The sequence below is a fragment of the Scophthalmus maximus genome, chromosome 13, assembly GCF_022379125.1.
Source record: "Scophthalmus maximus strain ysfricsl-2021 chromosome 13, ASM2237912v1, whole genome shotgun sequence".
Classification (NCBI taxonomy): domain Eukaryota; kingdom Metazoa; phylum Chordata; class Actinopteri; order Pleuronectiformes; family Scophthalmidae; genus Scophthalmus; species Scophthalmus maximus.
In genome coordinates, this window is record NC_061527.1 from 4,939,000 (window position 1) to 4,956,708 (window position 17,709).

General features: G+C 45.7%; 2 protein-coding genes across 6 annotated transcripts in view; both read right to left on the minus strand.

The window, feature by feature from the left end:
* lrrc7 (leucine rich repeat containing 7) overlaps positions 1–3,348 on the minus strand; it is a 99,645-nt gene extending 96,297 nt beyond the window's left edge. The window contains exon 1 of the mRNA XM_035647084.2: positions 3,025–3,348. The gene's annotated coding sequence lies outside the window, so the exon portion shown is untranslated. The remainder of the gene's footprint in view (positions 1–3,024) is intronic.
* A 7,851-nt stretch (positions 3,349–11,199) lies between these two features.
* On the minus strand, positions 11,200–17,498 carry LOC118318317 (nuclear autoantigenic sperm protein (histone-binding)). 5 transcript variants are annotated; one of them, XM_035647844.2, is made up of 15 exons: positions 17,290–17,495; positions 16,828–16,884; positions 15,819–15,932; positions 15,406–15,486; positions 15,022–15,125; positions 14,292–14,684; positions 14,012–14,082; positions 13,863–13,933; positions 13,705–13,778; positions 13,330–13,518; positions 12,949–13,124; positions 12,764–12,844; positions 12,578–12,670; positions 11,993–12,124; positions 11,200–11,407 (listed from the first exon to the last, which is right to left on the minus strand). In XM_035647844.2, exons 1-15 carry the CDS (start codon positions 17,325–17,327, stop codon positions 11,369–11,371), a joined length of 1,713 nt encoding a protein of 570 aa, XP_035503737.2. In that variant the 5' UTR covers positions 17,328–17,495; the 3' UTR covers positions 11,200–11,368. The 5 variants fall into 5 exon arrangements, with proteins under 5 accessions (XP_035503737.2, XP_035503736.2, XP_035503740.2 ...); XM_035647843.2 differs by having other exon boundaries at positions 14,289–14,684; XM_035647847.2 differs by lacking the exon at positions 11,993–12,124 and having other exon boundaries at positions 14,289–14,684; positions 17,290–17,498.
* Positions 17,499–17,709: the final 211 nt, after the last annotated feature.

Genomic DNA, 17,709 nt, shown 5'->3' on the forward strand with positions numbered 1-17,709 from the left:
ATATAATAATGAATTATAATTAATAAAAAATAATTATACCTAAAAAAAAATATTTTACTGCTCACTCTTACATTTTGACATTTTCTAAAAAATCTTACAGGGGATTTTTGGAAAATATCCTGACCAGCATCTCTGGTCGTTTGGGTTTTTAAAAATGGGCGCAAAAAAATAACATTTATTTTGAGTAGCCTACCAATTTCCTTGGAAATATTCTAGGTTTCAGGAGCTAAATACCTGCTTTCCTCAGAAAAAAATTGAGCAATGTTATTGGGAAATCAGCGGGAAAATACATTCCAGTGTTATTTTACAATGGAATTCGTCGTCACTTACAGTTTTGCACCTCCTGGCCGACACATTGCCACGTACACGTTGTCATTGACGCACTGTCACTCGGACTTTGGCTCAGACGAGATTGATTTTCAGTCAAACATTTACCAGGGGGGCTCGGGGGCCGTGACGATGTCACTGTACGCTTGCGCTGGACGAACCTGTCAGACGAACCCATGTACTTGTGATGCTGTGGGATAAGTAATCTGGCTCCTGGCCTTGTTTTGTTTTTGTCTTTTCTCTCTGCCACTGGTCTAGTCTGCATCCGATCCAATGACGCAGAGACGAACCCCCGAGCTTCGTACCTGCGATGGACAAAGCTCGCGGAGACGAGAGGTTTGCTCCGAACTGTAGCTGCTGTGTAATGCAACGGAATGTCTGATGAACTCTCTCTGATGGAAGGACAGGAAGCCGCCTCCCGCTGTTGCAGCCCCCATCTGAGGCGGCAGGTGACGGATTGGCCTTGTGGACTTATACCTGCACGGAGGAACTGTGAACACAATGATCGGTAGCCTATGATGAATTTGATTAAAAAAGACAACCTGTAAGGCTGCCATGTTTGTGTGTTCTTGTCAGATTAACAAGATGGATCACAGTTTTATGAGAAGAGTGAGTCAGATAACGTCAAAATGTCTCGCATAGTAATTGCGAGGATGATGCAATAATCATAACATTCTCTTAACAGGTCAGGGTTCTTTTTTTAGTTCCCATATATATAATCATTTTTTATAATAATTACTTTCTATTTTTTGGGAAGCATACTTTTCTGTTTCTATCAATCGTAAGTTAAAGTGTTGCGAAGTTAACTGATCTTAAAGTATTTTAAGCGGAGCAAGGATTTTTTTTTTTTTTTTTTTAAGAAATACTGAGTTCTTCATTTCAAATTAAAAGAATTTTTGGCCAACCACCACCACCCCAAAAAGAATTATTGCAAAATTTCACAATTTAAAAATTGATTGTTTATTTTCCTGTTATTTTAATACTTCACTTCTTACACTTGCACTATTAACTTAACTCTTTTTCCTATTTTCCCATTATTTTTTCTCATTTTTTTATGTTTTTCTCTATTCAGCTCTTTCATTTCTTTTGAAATGCTTCTTTTTGTATTGAATTTCTTTTTTGCTTTTACAACTTGGTTATGATGCCTTGAAATGTGCTATACAAATAAAACTTGCCCTGTAAAAACCTGTCAAAAAATATTTGGGAGGCGTGAAAATGTCTTTATATGCTTCACGATGCTTTTGCATCTGTGGCTGTATATCTGACAGCAAAGAGATCTGAAATCCATGAGGCAAACTCCAAATATTACAGTCATTTCACTACAGAATACTCCAATGGTCTACACGCACGAGGCTTCGTGACGTACTTCCGTTTTTTAAAATAATGCTGCTCGCCTGTTTACCGCCGCTGTGTCTCCTCACTACTTCATTCGGATTTTTGTCACGAGTGTTACGCAGGAAAGTCGGGACATTTTCAAAACGGGTGAAGAAGTGCTCAGGGCGCCGCCGTGTCCCACTTTGTTCGGCGCCATTGAAATTTAATGGCGCACCGACTTTTCGCGGGTTTTCCCGACCCGAGAAGACGACGGCTGGTGAACCGGGATCACTTCTCCGCCACCTCCCACGCTTCGCTACCGATCAAGCTCAGGAAACGCCATTGTTGAACCCGACCCGGAAACATGTTGAGTAGAACCGGGACACGGTCGTGCGAGACGGCGGGGGGGGGACGGCGGGGGGGGGAGCGGCCGAGCAGAAAGTAAAAGTCCCCCCTGGTGGCGCAGAGCAGAGTCCATGGGGGCGCGGGGGAGCCGGCTGTGGCCCGACCCGAGGTGACTAATGGAGGTTTTAAGTGTGTGTGTTGGGGGGGGGGGGGGGGGGGGGTCCTGGCGGCAGCACGCCATGCCGAGCACTCAGAGCGACTTGAACCCGACGTGTGACCCCGTGTCGTCTCGTCGCCAAAAATTGCAACGGGGGCATGTGTGAGATCAAAAGTTATGCGGCCGCTTCTTCCGCCCACCTGTTAACGCTCGACGCCACTGGGGGTCTTTGGGTCCTATGGGGACAGAGATGTACCCGATCCATTGGATGGGTTCCGCCACACAAAGGTTCCCCTCCCCGCGAGGGAAACTATCTCTTTTTACAGATGCTGCGGTCCAGATACTCCTTTTTTGTCTGGACCGGTGGGACAGTGGTGATGCTGCACAGCCCCGATACAGGAGCGTTATGTAATCAATACTCCTCCTCCTATGCAGATACAGTAGACGACCCTCGAAAATCCACGGCCTCACGCTGTAACTGTGTAGCCCTGAACGGACTGATACTGATGCAGCTCAGTGTCATGTCTTTTCTTCCTCATCTGCCCGGCTCCTGTAGACCGCCGGCAGCTCTCCACTCCGCCAAAGCTCCCTTTTTTCATAACTGATACTGTAAAACAGGCATCCGGCGTGAATGTAGGTCTCGTACAGTAACAGCAGAACCGCGTCCACAGCCACGCAGCATGCAGAGAATCTGCCTTTCTCCCCGTCTCACCCACACACACACACACACACACACACACACACACACACACACGTACAGTAAAATACACAGCCTCTATAGAAACATCTGATTACCTGATAGCACATCATTCATTTGCCGGCAAGGACAGGTGACCGACGTCAAGACAGACATGGAAAAGTGGTGATGGGGGTTCTCTTACCAACACATCCCCCCTTCTTCTTCTTCTTCTTCTTCTTCTTCTTCTTCTTCTTCAGGAATCCTTCCGTTCCTCTCCCTTCAGCCGGCTTCTTCCAGCGCTCCGGCTTTCATCTCCCCAGTAAAGAGAGCAGCAGCATCGGCAGCATCGGCATCAGCAGCCGGCGGAGGAGGAGGATGAGGAGGAGGAGGAGGAGGAGGATGAGAGCGAAGGACTTTTAAATAATTAGCATTCCTCCTGCTCGTGTGTTCTCTCTCCTCTCATCCCAGAATCTCTCCACTGCCTCCGAGGGGGTGAAGCGGGAGCATCAGTGTGACACACACTGCCACTGCCGCCCGCCCGCCCGCCCGCCGCGCGCTCTCTCTCTCCGCTGCAGGGAGGCTGGACGTCAATCACACGCGGTAACCAAGGGAACCAGCCTGGCCCATCCCCGCCACCCCCCCCATCCCCCCCCCTCCCCAAACCCACCCACCCCTCCTCGCGCGCCGCTGATTGGCCGGAACCGACAGAGAAAGCAGAAGTCACAAGTCCCTCGCAGATCCACAGATGGGTGGACCGGGGAGCTGCGGTGGGATGGAGTACCGAGCCAAACAAACAGTACTGGATTGCAGTACTTGTGAACTCTCTTTCTCTCCCTCCTTCTCTCTCTCTCTCTCTCTCTCTCTCTCTCTGACTTCAGAGCCTGCTGCTTTATTTTACAGTTGCTTAGCAACAGACTGGCATGTACGGGTGTGAGTGTGTGTTGCACAGAGCAGGAGGGGAGATGTGGGAGAGAGAGAGAGCGGAGTTCAAGTTCTCAACTCTCTCCCTCCCCTCTCTTTGACTGTTTGTCTTTCTCCCTCCCTCTCTCTCTCCCTCCCTCTTTCTCCCTCTCTTTCTCCCTCTCTCTCTGTCAGAGGTGTGGATGGATCTTGAATATTTCAGCTCTCAGCAGCAGCAGCAGCAGCAGCAGCAGCAGCAGTTCTCTGTCTCATTACCATGGAGGCTGCTGGACTGTTGCAGTGAGTTAAAGGACGGGTTCGCACTTTTTTTCCCAAGTCTCTCTTAGAACAACAATCAGGTGTCCGTACAAACACTGAAACAGGTCCTCTGTTCAAACTGAGCATTGAAAGAGCCCCACTTACAGTGATGTGCTTCTAGTTGGAAAAGTGACGGCCGACAGAATCCTCGTGAGACTTCAACAGTCAGAGGATGTCGTCCAAAGTTACAAACTACATCCCCCAGAGCTTTTGGGGATTTTTACTTTTCTATTAAAACAGGAACTTGACCCCTAAATGACATGCCTTCACCTGAGGGTCTTAAATTCTGTTATCTAAAAGCCTTATGACACGTGATTCTGAATAAATGAGGCAGTGAGATTGAATCAATAGAAACAGTATAAACATTTTTTTTATCGTCGCGTGAGTTTTATCGTCATGGTTTTGTCGTATTCTTCTTCGTCAATGTGAAATGCTATAGTGTCTCGTTTTGAGCTCGCAGAATGAATATACTCACTTGGGCCTTTTTTCTTTAAAGTCAGACGTCCACTGCACAGCTGCGGTCCGCCTCTCAAAGTGCTCACTCTGGGGGGGTGAGGACACATCAGGCAGTCTGAGCATTTACACACACAAAGAAAAAAAACAGCTTATAAATATTCAAATGGACAGAAGAAGAAAACATAGCTTGATGTGGCTGGGGTGGAGTGACCGAGGGGGAATCCACAGAGCTGCGGGAATGACTTGCCTCTTTTGAATAATACAATATGAGAACTAGAAATCAGAGGAAAACACTTTTTTCTGCACGTGACAAAAAAAATAAATAGGTGAGAAGCAGATTTTTCAATACTTTGCTTTGAGAAATCAATCAGAAATCATTGAATACACTAAATTTATGAACTGTAGCTCTCAAAACACTTTACACTAAAGTCACATTGACCCATTCTCTCTCTCACACACAGGCGCGCGCGCACACACACACACAGGCGCGCGCGCACACACACACACACACACACACACACACACACACACACACACACACACACACACACACACACACACACACACACACACGTCCATTACACATTATCTTTCTTCTCTGTTTTACTCCAATTCACTCCATTTAAGTTTTTTTTATTTCACATTGGAAAAACAACAAGTGTCCAACAGCCTGCGTTTGACAGGAGCATGTGTTAATGATATGCATATGTATAGCCACTAAAACACACGTCACGAACAGGTGAATTCAGTCGCGTGCCGCCTATGAACACGACCTTTTGTTGCACGTTGGCGGGTATGGATTTCATGAGGTCTTTTTATATGATAATTATGACACAGTAAGCAGCAAATACAAATCGTATGCTTCACGCAAGATCATATTTAAAGCCCAGAAAGTCCAAGTCTTGTCAGTTTTGGAGTCTCCTCGATGAGCTAATGTGCCGCAACTGCAAAAACCTTCCTTGTGGTATGATTCTCTGTATATCCAGGTTATATTTTGGGTATTTGAAAACACCGTTAGGCTTTGAATTTAATTTGGGTGTAAAAAATGATGTTAAAATGACACTTATAATGATAAAATGGTAATGTTTGGTAAGTCAGAATAAACTCAGCACACCTTGACAACAATGTCATGGTGACATTGTGTTTGCAACCAACATGAAAGACGATGACTCAGTTGTCAAGGAACAAACTGACCCTGATGTGCAAATTAAGAAGAACGATGAGAGGAGTTTATGTTTTTGTTGGGAGAATGGACCTGGCAATATGAATTATACATTTCTACTACTGTTTTTCAGTTTATGGGTTTAGGGCGATTGAGAGGTCACCAAAGGTCATCAACAGCATCTCTGGCAGCAGATGGAGAAGCAGTGGATCTGTGGAGCCTGCGACATGGTGTTCCGCTCCGCCGGGCTGCTGGAGAAACACGCGGCACTGCTCTGCATCGGGGGTCCCGTCCGTGGGGGAGGCGGAGGTGGAGGTGTGGACGCCAAACAGACGAGAACCCCTGAACTCGCTCAGGTGGGAGAACCAGTATCGACTGACCCGAACCGACTGTCTGAGAAACCACACAAACAGTTGATCAGATGGGAAGTGAAGAAACTTGCATCTATTGTTCTTGTGTGTTTAGCAGTTCAATTCATACAGTAGATGCACATGGATCTTAATTTGTAAGAGGTTTTATATTGGAGGTCTTGTTGCGGTGGATCCTCTCACCACGGCAACAAGACGGGAACTGTTTCTGGTAAGAGACAATGAAATGAAATCTCTATAGTCAGGTAAACTGACTATATGAATAGATTACACTGTGAAAATCCAATTTTCATGTTTTGTTTGATAATGAAAACAACTGCAAATATATCCCTGGATATTTTTCTTTGAATATATACTAAACTTACAAAGCCCTGAATCTAAAGCATTTGTCAAATAACTGTTTGACGTTAAAAGTCTTTCTATCAGAACTGAATATTAACGCTCTGTAGCATTTACTACATGGCTGCTGTATTGCATTTGCACAGGTTTACAGGAGATTTTTTTTTTTGTTTTGGACGTTCTCCTCGTGCGCCTCATCTTAACCAGTTCTGCACGACGGCCGCGTCGACACCCTGAAACACACACGAGCAAATTTTTCATCCATCCACAGTTCCCAGTGAGCCAGCATTGTCGTATTATGTAAGAGATATTTTCAGACGCAGTCCATTTGTCTGTGATGCATTGCAAAGATCAACCTGATTCATAATCCCACAGGGGCTAGAGGTGTCAATTGTTATGTCCATTTACATATTTCTATGCATATACAAGTGCATAATTGTTTTAATTTTACAGAGCACCGCGGGCATTCCATGGTTTTTGATTTTAGAAAATCCATATTTAAATATGATATTGTCAGTCAACTCACACTGGAGGAGCAATTTCCAAAGGTATACAGGGTATTATGTTGTGTGGAGATACACAAATATACACCTGTAAGTATTCTCATGTAGTATTTCTATTCCTTTTTGTTATTACATTAAGATAGAACGCGACATGAATTCTCTCTTGTGACATTCAGTTTCACAGGTTGAGGATGGCCTTTGAAGAAAACCTTCCAAACTGGTCCCAAAGGACGACGGACGCTGAGGTGGACTCAACGGTTCTGTCGCTCTCTTTCCACAAACTGTACACACCCTTTTCTTCTTTTTCCCTCTGGTACTTTCCAGCCTGTATGTTCGCTGACGAGCACCACGGTGCACGTCAAGGTGCTTTAAGTGCCGACATTTCCTCTATAATGTAAAAGTTCTTCAATAATAGACTAAGTCGTCATGCGGCGGTGGTGCAAGAATGAGTCACGGGTCCCTCGCGGAGAAAAAGAAGAGCACAAGGTCTCAGGGTGAAGGGAGAAACGAATCCCTTTCATTCGCTCCGTGGTGTAACATGCTTAAGAGGCAACGCTGTGCATAACTCTATCCATTTTTTAAAACATGGCCCTCAGCCGAGCCGGCGTCATCTGGGTCACGGCGACAGACGGAAGGAGATGAGGGAAATGGCGGCGCTCCATGAGCGTCGCGTGGCCCTGATGCACGCTCACAACCTGCAGCTGGAGCAGCGGCGAGACGGTGAGGAAACGAACGGTTGCAAAGGTCAAAAGGCCGCAAAGGTCAAAAGACTGAGGGGTGGATGTGTGTGTGTGTGTGTGTGTGTGTGTGACTAGAGCAACACAAGTCACCTGGAGAGTCTGCTGATGGAGCTGAGAGAGCAGGAGGAGAGGACCGAGGAGACACTGCAACAACTTGCTGAGCATCTCCGCGCATTACAGTGCGTACTTGTACGTGTGTGTGTGTGTTTGTGTGTGTGCGTGTGTGTGTGTGTGTGTGTTTTTGGTGTGGAAGATGAAGACAGGAAGTACAAGAGCAAGAAGTTAAAAACATACAAATCAAATATATATATTTTTTTTAAAACAGGCATAGGTTAAAAAAGAAAAGTTTTATTTATGTGTATTTGTCAAGGTTAATTATGTCTGGCGCAGACAATCTCCAAAGAAAAGTGCTGCTGCTGCTGCAGCCGGCCATCCAGCAAAGAGGAATATTCTGCAAAATAAGTATTTTTTTCCCCCCCGACTGCTGTATGACTCAGAGCATCAATTATGTATTTCATTATGCTCCGGTCGTTCTTTATTTGCGGCATTTGTGGAAGGAAGATAAACTGTAGATGTTGTATTGTCGGGTGGCTTCTGTCTGGGGAGACTTTCCGCACACGTCACCACGTGATCCAATTCAGATGATGTGTTTGTTTGTTTTCTTCTTCTTCTTCTTTCTACAGTGTGCAAAAGGTCTCTTTACCTGCCTATCGGCCAGACCCAGCCGGGAATTATAAGATGCATCATGACAAATGCAAGCTCATAGCTCCTGCGGGCGGGCCCCTCTCTACCCAGATTGGGTAACTGCAGACATACTTCCAGAGAAATTCATAAGAAAACAAGATCAGATTCTTGCTGTGCCACTGAGCCGCCCGGTTCTGTGAGGGTTAAAACCCCCGTCTCCGTTGCAGAGCCCTGCGACGGGCGTACACGCAGTCAGGTGGGTCTGATCCGGCCATCGTGGCGCAGATGATTGACCTGCAGGCAGAAGCCCAAAGTCTGGAGAAGAATGAGGCGGCATCTGCCAAGGCCACGGGGAAGAGGGAGAATGACGAGCGTGACGACGCGGAGGAAACATAATGTGTTTGTTTGTTTTCACAGGGAAGCCTTCATCAAGTTTACCCACTTGAATTATTCTCCCCCACGTTTCCCTCACCACGGTTACAATGGATCCCGGTCCAACGTTTCTTTTCTTTTTTTTCCCCACACGATCAGTCGTAGACCCAAACACGTAACCGTTGTGAGATGAAACGTAGGCCCAAACGCAGATGATGATGCCTCCCAGAAGGCATTGCGTCTGGCGGCAGCTCTGTACTCGGAGGGCGTGGAAGCGGGACCGCAGACTCCGCTGCCCCCCGTCCGGTGCCTGCCGGGAGTGTCCTCGCCTTGCGACCGCAGGCCCACCCCTGGGGACTGTGTCCCTCTGTCGGTCAAACTGCCCGTACCCAGGTAGGAGCGCCACCTAGAGGAGGGGGAGGGACCTGAGTTGATTTTCAGCTACAAGAAAAAAGGAAGCACTAAAGTGACTGAAATCTTCTCAACACCAGACTAAGCAGAGTTCAGAGAAGAGTGGAAAGGTTATGGCATGAAAACTGATAAATAGAATGATGCAAAGACAAACCTGGCCCATGGTATAAAATCGGAAGAGCAACATTTAAAGATGATTTCTAAATGCACCTGCAGTTATCATAATGCCGTCTCAGGTATACATACATGAACATTTACCTTCCCTCCCCTGCAGGATTCAGCCGTCACCCTCCCTCTGCCTGGTGGTGGAGGTGCAGGCGGCAAGAGATCTGGATGTCCAGGAGCAGGAGGTCTTCAGGATGGTTTCCTCTGGCTGGACGCGACTGGAACTGTTCGACCCATACAACCAGGTCCACCTGCAGAGACACAATGTATTCTGAGTTATGGACTTGGATTTGCATGAAAAATGTATAAAATGTATCACGGCCGTGGTAACAGGTCATTTAATTTTGGGAGGGATCTGGACCCAGGAATGGGTGGAACCGCGAATAGGTGGGAGAGGTGTGACTGAGTGAGGCCTGGCCTCAGACGATGAAGATAACGTCGGGATGCATAATGGCTACGGGTCTTATTTGTACATTTTAATTTGGTTATTAGGACAAAAAAAATGTAAACCTCTGCACCTCCACCTTCTATTCTTTTGAGCAGTTTAACCCTTTCTATTTAACAATTTACTGAATACCAACACAGTGTGTCATAATGCTAATTCGTCTTCTTTTTCTCAACACCAACAGCTCCGCAGCGGCCACTGGAGGGCGCCAGTGCGCAGTCTGCCTATCAGACCTTCACTAAGCATCGACCAGCTCAACTCAATTCCCCAGGTATTAAAGACAGTTTTCCCCGTGAGCAGCAGACAATACATAAACAGTACTGTGTCAATTATCATGTAACTTATTACAGGTTATATTAAAGGTACAATTTTTTTTTTTTTTTGAGGAACTCATGTGTTCCTCAGTCTGTCAAACCTAGAAATCAATTTGATTTCAAAGGAGGCCTATGTGTGATCGCATGTTATTGCCTTACAAGGTAGTAAATTATACACCCGACTGTGACTTCAGGTGGGCAACATGGAGCTGTGGGTACGTTTGGTCAAAGGCCGAGATGAAGACGTGCAGACCCTGGAAAAGCCCGAGCCAACCAGCACCAGGCACTACAGATATCCAGATGCAGGAGGTCAACAAGGGACATGTTGGGGTCCAGAGTTGTTTTGTTTTTTTCCGTATTTCATTAGTAAATTGAATTATTCTCAATAAGCAATTATAGCTGAGGAACTTTGTTCTGAGTTAAACGCTTATGCGAGTCATTTTGTTTTTGCCATAATGTCAAGAGATTTGCTTATGGATTCTATTTACTGTATTGAAAATAAATGCTATATGGTTTAATTATCCTTTTAAAATGTGCTGTTGGTATACTTGTCTCCCGACAGGCGTCCTCTCCTCATGCAACTGTCCAGGGAAATGCAGCCCTGCCGGTTTCTGCTCCACAGTCCAGAGGGTCAGAACAACTCCCACCCCCCCCGGCTGACCTTGACTGATCATAGAAAAACTCCACCCACAGATTGAAAGAGACACAGGACAGAGGATATCTCCATTTGGAGGAGGTGGGAGGAAGTGATACTCTGACAAACTTGGATTACTGTGTTGATGTGTAAACAAGGATTCCCATATCCTTCCAGCTGAAATTAAGTTAAAAATGTAATAATAATCTTGATTATGCTCTTCACTGAATAAAGTACAGGGTGTGTGACACTAGCCACCATCACATGAAACCATGGTGATGTTTTTTTTTTTTTAACCAAAAGTACATTGTGGTGCAATTTACCATCTCAGGACCAGAGGGTCGTCGTGGGCTGCATATAAAACTGGAATCTGTTTTTTGAGCACGAGTTTCAAAAGCACACAATTGAAATATAAATTAATTCTTGTGCCACATACCCATTTAATATTGAAGTTATGTCAATTAATTTGATAACTGAATACCATCAACCCAAAAAGGTTAACATGCATTCAAGTTGGAACCAGTGGCCACGATCAGCATCTGAGTCTTAAAAGTAGCAACGCAAACTTTACATCTGCAAATTCTTTATTTATTTTTATTACTACAAGTATACAAAAACTGGACAGACAAATCTATGAAAATGGATCTTATATACAAAAACAAAAAATTGCTGGAGGTGGCGAGGGGCTGGACAGGCATGCCGTGCCGATTTCTTCGAGGATCAGTAGAACGTCCGTCACGCTGAAGACTGGACAGAGGCCGACTGGTTGGCAGGCTACAGGAAACAAGAAAGCACAACTTTTAAAAAAGTCAGAGCAGGAACTAAAACAAAACTCTAAAGCATTTGGGATTCGACAGTCTTCCATTCATCTTTACGGCCTCATTAAGAGGGTTCAGATTGCTGGTTTGCAGCTCAAGTACGAGCTGTCGACGCAGCAGTTCTCAACTAATGGAACGTGAAACTTTTACTTAGTAAAAAACAACCTGTTTCCTTTGCAGCCAGAGTAACAGCTGATGAAGCGTCTCTTCTGTCCTTCGATGCCCTGAATGAACAGACGTCTTGTGCCGAGGCCAAAATGATCCCAGACACAGTTTCCATGTTAACTCTCATCAAGCGTTAAAGCACCAAATTAAACAGGACTCCTCCCAACTTCCTAGTGGAGTTCTGATTTGGGTTTGAAGATCAATTCCTTTATACATTAGCTACTGAATAAAACAACTGCCCAAAGTGAATTAGAATCATATGCAGATAGGAACTGCAGCATGTTCTCCGTCTCCCATCCATCTTAGGCAGGGCGTCGTCGTCACAGAACAATCTACCTTTAGCGCCAACATGAAGACATTAGCCTATCACACTCGCCTCCTGTGATTTTCCCTCCTGGACTCCATTGCCGTTGCTGGCACTGGAGTCACCGCTGCCATTAACTGTGGCTTCCTGTTTCGCCTGTTTAGCGTCAGTGTCCTTCACTGGGCTCTCCTCCTCTGGTTTCCTCTGTGTAACAAAACATAAGACCAGGACAAGGGGGAGGAAGAGGAGACTGAAGGCTTCTGTGCACAAACAACCACATCAGGGACGACATTCAGGGCAACTGGAACTGGATTTGACATGATGAGCCGCCGGCACCAATTACAGTCATGTCGCGATCACACACACAATTTAATGAATCATGCAAAACAAGTGGGCCCAGAATAAATGCTTGATTTATCTAGTTCTACCACAACACAAACACATGCCACAACTACACTACAGTAACCAGCACAAGTCTCACACACACACGCCACAACACAGCAGCAGAAAGCCACAATGACGACCCGACAACCCAAAGCAGGCGAGCATGCAGATTATAGCTCCAGTATGAAGGTACGTCTTTCAGTTACGCCATGACAGAAGATTTTGGCCCCAGGTCGCCTTGTGACCTGGCCAGAGGAGAAAAGCGGGTCTCACCTTTTTCCTGACGAGGTGGGAGATGTCCGAGGCGGCTTTGGAAGATGAAGATGAGGAGGAGGAGGAGGCGCCGCCAGACGATTTAACTGGAATCTGACAAATGGAAACAGAGACGTGTTGTTTTAGGGTTCCGTGTGGATTTCTGTCTTTGGTTTCTTTTAGTGCGGAGAGACAATTCATTCTCACCTGACTGGCTGTTGCAAATGCTGTTGAAGATGAAGGGCCTCCGTTTTCACATGGGAATGCTGATGAGGTTGAGGCGCCGCCCTACAAGAAACCACTCACGTCACCCAGAAGTAAAGATGCACTTTTGTACATTTACACTTCCAACACCAAGTAGAGACTCCCTGGCCTGTGAGGAGTGTACTCACTAGTGTCTGCTGGATGGCCTGGGAGGCAGCGCTGGCCGTTCTCTGGCTCTCCTTGGCGTCCTCCACCTTCTCCTTGATGTCGGGCAGAAGCTGCTTCAGCTCCTCCATCTCCGTCTTCTCCTCTGCTGCGGCACCATCTGCTCCCTCTGCTGCGTCGATCGCCTTCTGCAACATGGCTGCGCACAGACAAACACATTTACAGGAGGATTCTCCAAAGCGCTGCCACGGTCCTTGAACCACCTGCCACTCAACTCTTCATCTTCAAATGAGTGAACACAGGCACATGGGAGAAGTTTGCCTTCAAGGTTTTATGCCATAAGCCTTTGCATGTGGTCATGCGAGTGAAAACACTGGTGTCCAACGACAAAAAGGAAAGCATACCCAGACGGGCCTCGATGACTTTGATGGAGCTGTTGTAGTGCTGGATGGCCTGGCTGTACTGGTCCATGTAGCACAGCGTGGTGGCGACGTGGTAGTGGGTCTCGGCCAGCAGGCGACTGTGGGCGGGCAAGTGCTTCAGCTGCAGGGCGAGACACTCCTGGAAGTCTTCTAGTGCCTGGGGGTAGTTACCTGGGGAAGGGGAACAAAGTGTGGCTCTGTTAAACTGAAGCATTTTGTAACAGAAACCAGAATCTAGTTGGGAATGGGGAAAGGGAGATTTAAATACATGGATACAAAAAACTAGGGGAAACAGCAAGTCATTGTATGAAGAAGGTGAAAGGTCTGTCCAGGAATAGACTTCTCCTGGAGACATACCTGATTCAGCACTGACTTCTCCGAGTTTCAGATACGCCTGGGCTGCCATCAGTTGCTCCTCTTTGCTTTCTTTTCTGTGGGGAATGAATAAATCACGTCATTTTACCGTTACAAAGTTTCTACTGTTTGCCGGTACTTGCAGCATGCAGTGTCGTTACCTTTTGTAGATGACTTTCGCCACCTCCAGCATCTCCCAGGCCAACTGCAAATTCCCGACTTCATCCTCTTCCTGAAAGGCAAAGGGAAGGTTCAAGTCAAATCAACAGTCACCATCAGGTCAAAGAGACAGACGCGTATGGAAACTCACCTTATCTTGTCCATTTTTCTCTCCGTCTTCCTCATCATCGTCGTCGTCATCGTCGTCGTCATCATCATCGTCTGTTGATGCAACAGGAGGATAATTACACAGAGAAACATTCATTTTCCAGTGTGACGCCAGTAGAAAAATTGACTATTTTTTCCCCCAAACGTGCAGTTTACACTTGCTGCAGTGGTTTATCCTTCACCTTATGTGACAACCCTTAAATACCAAGCTAGTGCTACACCCCGTCCACACCAACAGTGCTCCATATTCAGAGATCTACTGCCTTCTGGTTCCTCCTCATCTCGCTCGGCCTCTGGCTTGGATTCCTCCTCGCGTTTCGCCGCTCCGTTCTGCCCTTTGACAATTTTTATCTTCTCCATCGCAGTGTCCTTTCCCTTTCCTTTCCCCACATCGTTCACGTGTGTCTTCGCGGCTCCATTCACGGCCGCCGCTGCCGCCTGGACCGAAATCTTCTCGTGCCCGTTTAGGTTTTTTTTTGTGGCGTTGCCAGATCCGTTCACTTGTTTGACCGGGGACTTCGCCACGCCATTTTCTTTAGTCACCTCGGCGGCGCTCTTTGGATCTTCAGACTTCACCTGGGTGTCCGCCTGCTCGGTCTTCTCTTGCTCAGCCATCGCATCATAGACCTGCCTTCGCAGCTCGTCTCTAGTTTCTTCTGCACCAGTGTCACGGGAGATAATTTTGTAGATATAAGGAATTGAGTTTCCCCCCGACAGACACTTTCCAAATTTAAACTACAATGTTCTACTAAATGTGAGTCACAGCGACCTGGATTTGGGCTTAAATATACAAAAAACAAACGTCATTCAGAATTTTTTTGGGGGGGGGATTTGGAGAAATAACACAAAATGTAATTGACCCAACCTTCCCTCTGACCACTGAGGTACCTTTTGCATGGGGAAATGTGATGAAATGATTGATTTTTATAATCAAAAACCAATTCCAAAATCAAGTCAACCCTTAATGATAAATCAGAACTTTATAACATTTACCGTCTAGGTTGTTGGCACTCTCAATTTTAGAGTTGGGCTGCTCCTCTTCCTCAGACTCCTCTGGGACTCCATCCAGGGCGTTACCGAGGACGCTGTTCTCCATCCTAACCGAAACACAACAGGAAGACCAGATTATCCAAAAGTGAACAGAATTACCGTTTACAGGGGAAGCAACAGTGTCAAATCCTGCTAGTCTCAATGGGAGAGTTAAGGCCACGAACATTTAGCCTTTACAGTCAATGCTTATAGGATTAGTAGACACCAGGAAGAGGCCATACTAACACAAAAGTCATAAAGCAAATGCAGTATCAACTTCATCTGTCTTCGAGTAAAGCCAATTTGCAAACAGTGTACTTCTTCCCGGGGAGCAACTCAAGAACTAACCTGGCAAGCTCCAGTAGGGACTTCCCACAAAGGAAAAAGGCCTCGCCACACTCATCTGCAGTATCGCCGTACTTTGCAGCCCTGGCAGAAATACAAGACAAGTGTTTAGTGGAGCAAGATTTGATAGGGTCAAAGTAAAAGCTAATGGTAAGTGTAAAAAAAAAGAAAATAGAAATGTAGAAACTAGCTGATGTAAGATATAAAGAGAATTCAACACAGATTTCAAAAGCTGGTATGGAAACTTTCACAAGTGTAAACACCCAGAGTCATACAGCCTCAGGAAAAAACTGCCAGAAACAACTGAATTCTCCCGTGACACGAGCCATTTTTAAATATAAAAATCACAGATTTTTACAAGTGAAGATTTCCACAGTCGAATCAGTCACCGCTCTTTCCGCCCCTCGAGCACTCACAGCATGCTGCAGGCGTCCTGGAAAACACTGACAGCTGAGACAACGTCTCCCATCACCAGATGTCTGTTCCCGGTGCCAATCAGTTTCTTTGCCTCCTCCATGACGTCGACAGAGCTGAAAGAAGAAAAGAAACACAGCGACATCAAATATACGAGGGAAACTAACACACTGGACAGACAGCGGAGCTCCTTCTCCAATAGACTGATTCAGCTTCGCTGTCATAAAAGACCGCTACAGGAAATCTTTCCTGCCACAAGCCATAAGACTTTATTACACCTCACCTCTGTCTGACAGACAAACTCTGGACTCCATGTTAACATGTTCCTCTGCACACTTCTGGTAACTGATTGCACTACTGCACTATTAATATTCATGTAAATTCTTTACATTTATTATTCTTACTCTATATTTTTGCAATTCGTACATTTTTACATGTGTGTGTGTATATATTGTATACATTTAGTGAGCCGTGTAAAACATGCTGCGGTTACACCGGAATTTCCCTGCTTGGGATAAATAAATTAACTATATTTAAAATTATATCACTCATTTCATGACCAGAGTTTAGTCAGACATTTATTTTTATAAACACAACCGAAACAGGTATCATTACATATTTTGAATGTAAAGACCTTTATTTTTCAACTATGATTTAATTTTTTTAAGAAATTTTGATTTTTCTTGAACCACTATTTTCACCTTCATGATTTCATACATTCTAAACAAAGATTTATCAAAAGATGGGCCCTTGTTAATATTTTTGAACACAGAATTCTTTTATTTTAGCTTTTAAATTATTAGTGATTACTTTTCGCCGGCACTAATATGTACAGTTTTGCGACACTTAATACATTGAGATTTTTAAAAAATATTTGGGATCATTAAAAGTACATTAATGGACAATTATTTTAATTCATAAAATCTGTTTGAAGACGACATCACGTGCTGAAATACACCGTGAGCAGATGCAGTGTTTGTTTGTTTGTTTGTTAGTCGCGCCTGTGCTCACCTGTCCGCAGGTGCAGCTGATGAAGATGATGAGGAAGAGCACGGCTTCTCCTCCACACTGCAACAGTTCAAAAACTTTCAGTCGAGTCAAAGCCGATTAAAACGCGTCGGCGCACAAACAAGCAGTTCACCCGGCGAGTTTCACTTTGTTTACACCTCCCGGAAGAGGTTAGCTACCTCATGTTAGCCCCGCACTCTTGTTAGCCAATTAGCTTCGGTGATCGATGTTCTTTTACGGACGATAGTAGTTAACACATCTGGGTGAAGTTGACCACGCTGCTACTTTAACACCCGCCGCGACCGGCTTGCACGTTAACGTAGTGCGGCTACCGATAACAACCACGCAATACAGATCGCCAACGTTTGCCTAAATGCTAAGCAAATGCTAAAGCTAGCTGTGTTTTTAGCCACCGCACGTTATAGTGACTGTAGACAGACAAAATATGATACAAGCGCCTCTTACCTCCCGGAGCTGGACGCGGCGGACGTTTCCTCCGGCATCTTGTCAGGACGAGAGTAACCACGGTAGAGAGAACACGGACCGGGGGGGGGAGACAGGCGGCCCGTCGCGCTGTGGCAGTCGGTGCAGATAGACCTCCTGTTAAGGGTCTTTGTTGGCGCGTTTAAATAGAGGAAAATTACGGCTTTCTACTTCCGCCTAGCTTGGAACGCGGGAGATTGGTTCTTAAAGGGGCCGCAGCCTCTTTATATATACAGTCAACTATGGTCCCAGCACAGTTTCTGAAGACGCTAAAGGAGGGAGCTGTGACGCTTCAAAGGCAACGTGGGGAGGGGGGGCTTTTTAGGAGAGAAAACAATGTGTACACAAAACTGTTCGGTCATGTCTCGCCATATTGAACCAGATTCTAACATTAGAAGATTG

Coding starts and splice junctions, on each gene's coding strand:
- LOC118318317 (XM_035647843.2), bottom strand. CDS start 17,327: ATGCCGGAGGAAACGTCCGCCGCGTCCAGCTCCGGGAG. Junction 12,671..12,763: donor CATTTGCAACAGCCAGTCAG/GTGAGAATGAAT, acceptor TCCATTTGTCAG/ATTCCAGTTAAATCGTCTGG. Junction 12,125..12,577: donor CCCACCTCGTCAGGAAAAAG/GTGAGACCCGCT, acceptor TTTGTTACACAG/AGGAAACCAGAGGAGGAGAG.